At 40.4% G+C, this 1,628-nt stretch overlaps 1 protein-coding gene across 1 annotated transcript in view; it reads left to right on the top strand.

The window, feature by feature from the left end:
• Nucleotides 1-1,628, top strand: part of LOC101850866 (eyes absent homolog 1) — a gene marked incomplete at its 3' end in the record, with an annotated part of 56,261 nt that overhangs the window by 1,581 nt on the left and 53,052 nt on the right. Inside the window, 1 exon segment of the mRNA XM_035973656.1 lies at nucleotides 1,369-1,484. Within this exon segment, the coding sequence (XP_035829549.1) occupies nucleotides 1,369-1,484 (116 nt within the window).

The following is a 1,628-nucleotide window of genomic DNA, read 5'->3' on the forward strand; positions in this document are numbered from 1 at the left end:
GAGAGAGAGAGAGAGAGAGAGAGAGAGAGAGAGAGAGAGAGAGAGAGAGAGCACTTTAATCATAGCCTGCCTTATCTCAATCCTAGAACTGCGCCCGTTATGTCATTTTCATTTTGACTTTATTAATCTATATCTGTTTTTTTCTGAATGGTGTCAATTGTATTCGTTACGTTCTGCCTGTTTGTTTGTTTGGTTTTTTTTAAAGTCAAGATTCAATCTAGTTGATATTTGTCTTCCGACCTGAACCATTTTAGCAAATGGTGAATGGAAACCGGTTATTTAATGTTTTGCGTGTTCTTTTTTTTACCCTTATTTTTCCATATCCAGAAGGTTTTGATTTTCCAATGTCTGTGACATCATATGATACCTTTATTGTGCATCGGTTTCATCTCTTCTTGGGTAAAGTTTAATAGTGGGTGGTTGGCGGCTGCTCTGGTGTGGTTTGCTCCTTCTTTCCTATAAAAAACCTATCGTCTCTATCTCCCCTCCTTCTTTTTTGTGTTGTTACTCTTGTCACACCTGTAATCTTCGGCACTTATATGAACTTATTGTGTTGCCAGTGCCGTAAAACTCTTACTAAAACTAAAAACTGACGTCAAAGAGTTTGAGTTTCACTCCAGGTCAAGTTTTTTCGAATGCAATTTCTTTGACTATTTTGATAACGACTTCGAATAATTATACGATTTTGATAGAGCTGATAGAACATTTGGTTTCTGACTTCGAGGTCTTAGTAACTCAAAACGACCAAGAAATGTCAGTGGGTGGTTGGTGGATGCTCTGGTGTGGTTTGCTTCTTTTCTCCTGTCAAACATTTATCGTCCTTACCCCCCCTTCTTCTCTTTTTAATGTTTGTTACTCTTTTGTAACACCTCTAATCTTCTGGCACTCATATGACCTTATGCAGTTGCGAGCGCCTTAAAAACTCTACTAAGACTTTTAAAAAAAACTGTTTTCGAATTCAATTCTTTGAATGTTTTCTTGATAACGACTCCGAATAATCTTACGGTTTTAAAAGAGCAGATAGAACATTAAATTGGTTTCTGACCTCGAGGTCTTAGTAACTCAAAACGACCATCTAGAAATGTCAGATAAAATTTGTAATTCTAAGGAAGCGACTTGTTGTGGTTTGTTGGGTGGTTGGCGGGTGGTCTGGTGTGGTTTGCTCCTTCTTTCCTGTAAGAAATCTATCGTCTCCATTCCTCCCCTTCTTTTTTGTGTTTGTTACTCTCTTGTAACAACACCTCTAATTTTTAGCATTTATATGACCTTATTGTGTTGCAAGTGCCGTAAAACCTCTACCAAAACTAAAAAAGAAATGTCTCAGATAGAACTTTGTAATTCTAAAGTATCCACTTGTCGTGATTTCAGACTCGAACCCCGGAGCCCCGGTGGTGGAAGCGAAGAGCCCACCTCCCTGGAGCCGTCTCACTCGACACTGGAACCCTCCCTCAACATTAGCCATCATGTCAACGGCCCCTTGCAAGGTAGGTCAGCGGAAGTATACCCATCAGGCAACCACGCGACACGCTCACACACAGATATACAGCCAGGCTGGAGTCACAAGCGATCTCTCTCTCTCTCTCTCTCTCTCTCTCTCTCTCTCTCTCTCTCTCTCTCTCTCTCTCTCT

The sequence above is a fragment of the Aplysia californica genome, unplaced genomic scaffold, assembly GCF_000002075.1.
Source record: "Aplysia californica isolate F4 #8 unplaced genomic scaffold, AplCal3.0 scaffold01618, whole genome shotgun sequence".
NCBI lineage: Eukaryota > Metazoa > Mollusca > Gastropoda > Aplysiida > Aplysiidae > Aplysia > Aplysia californica.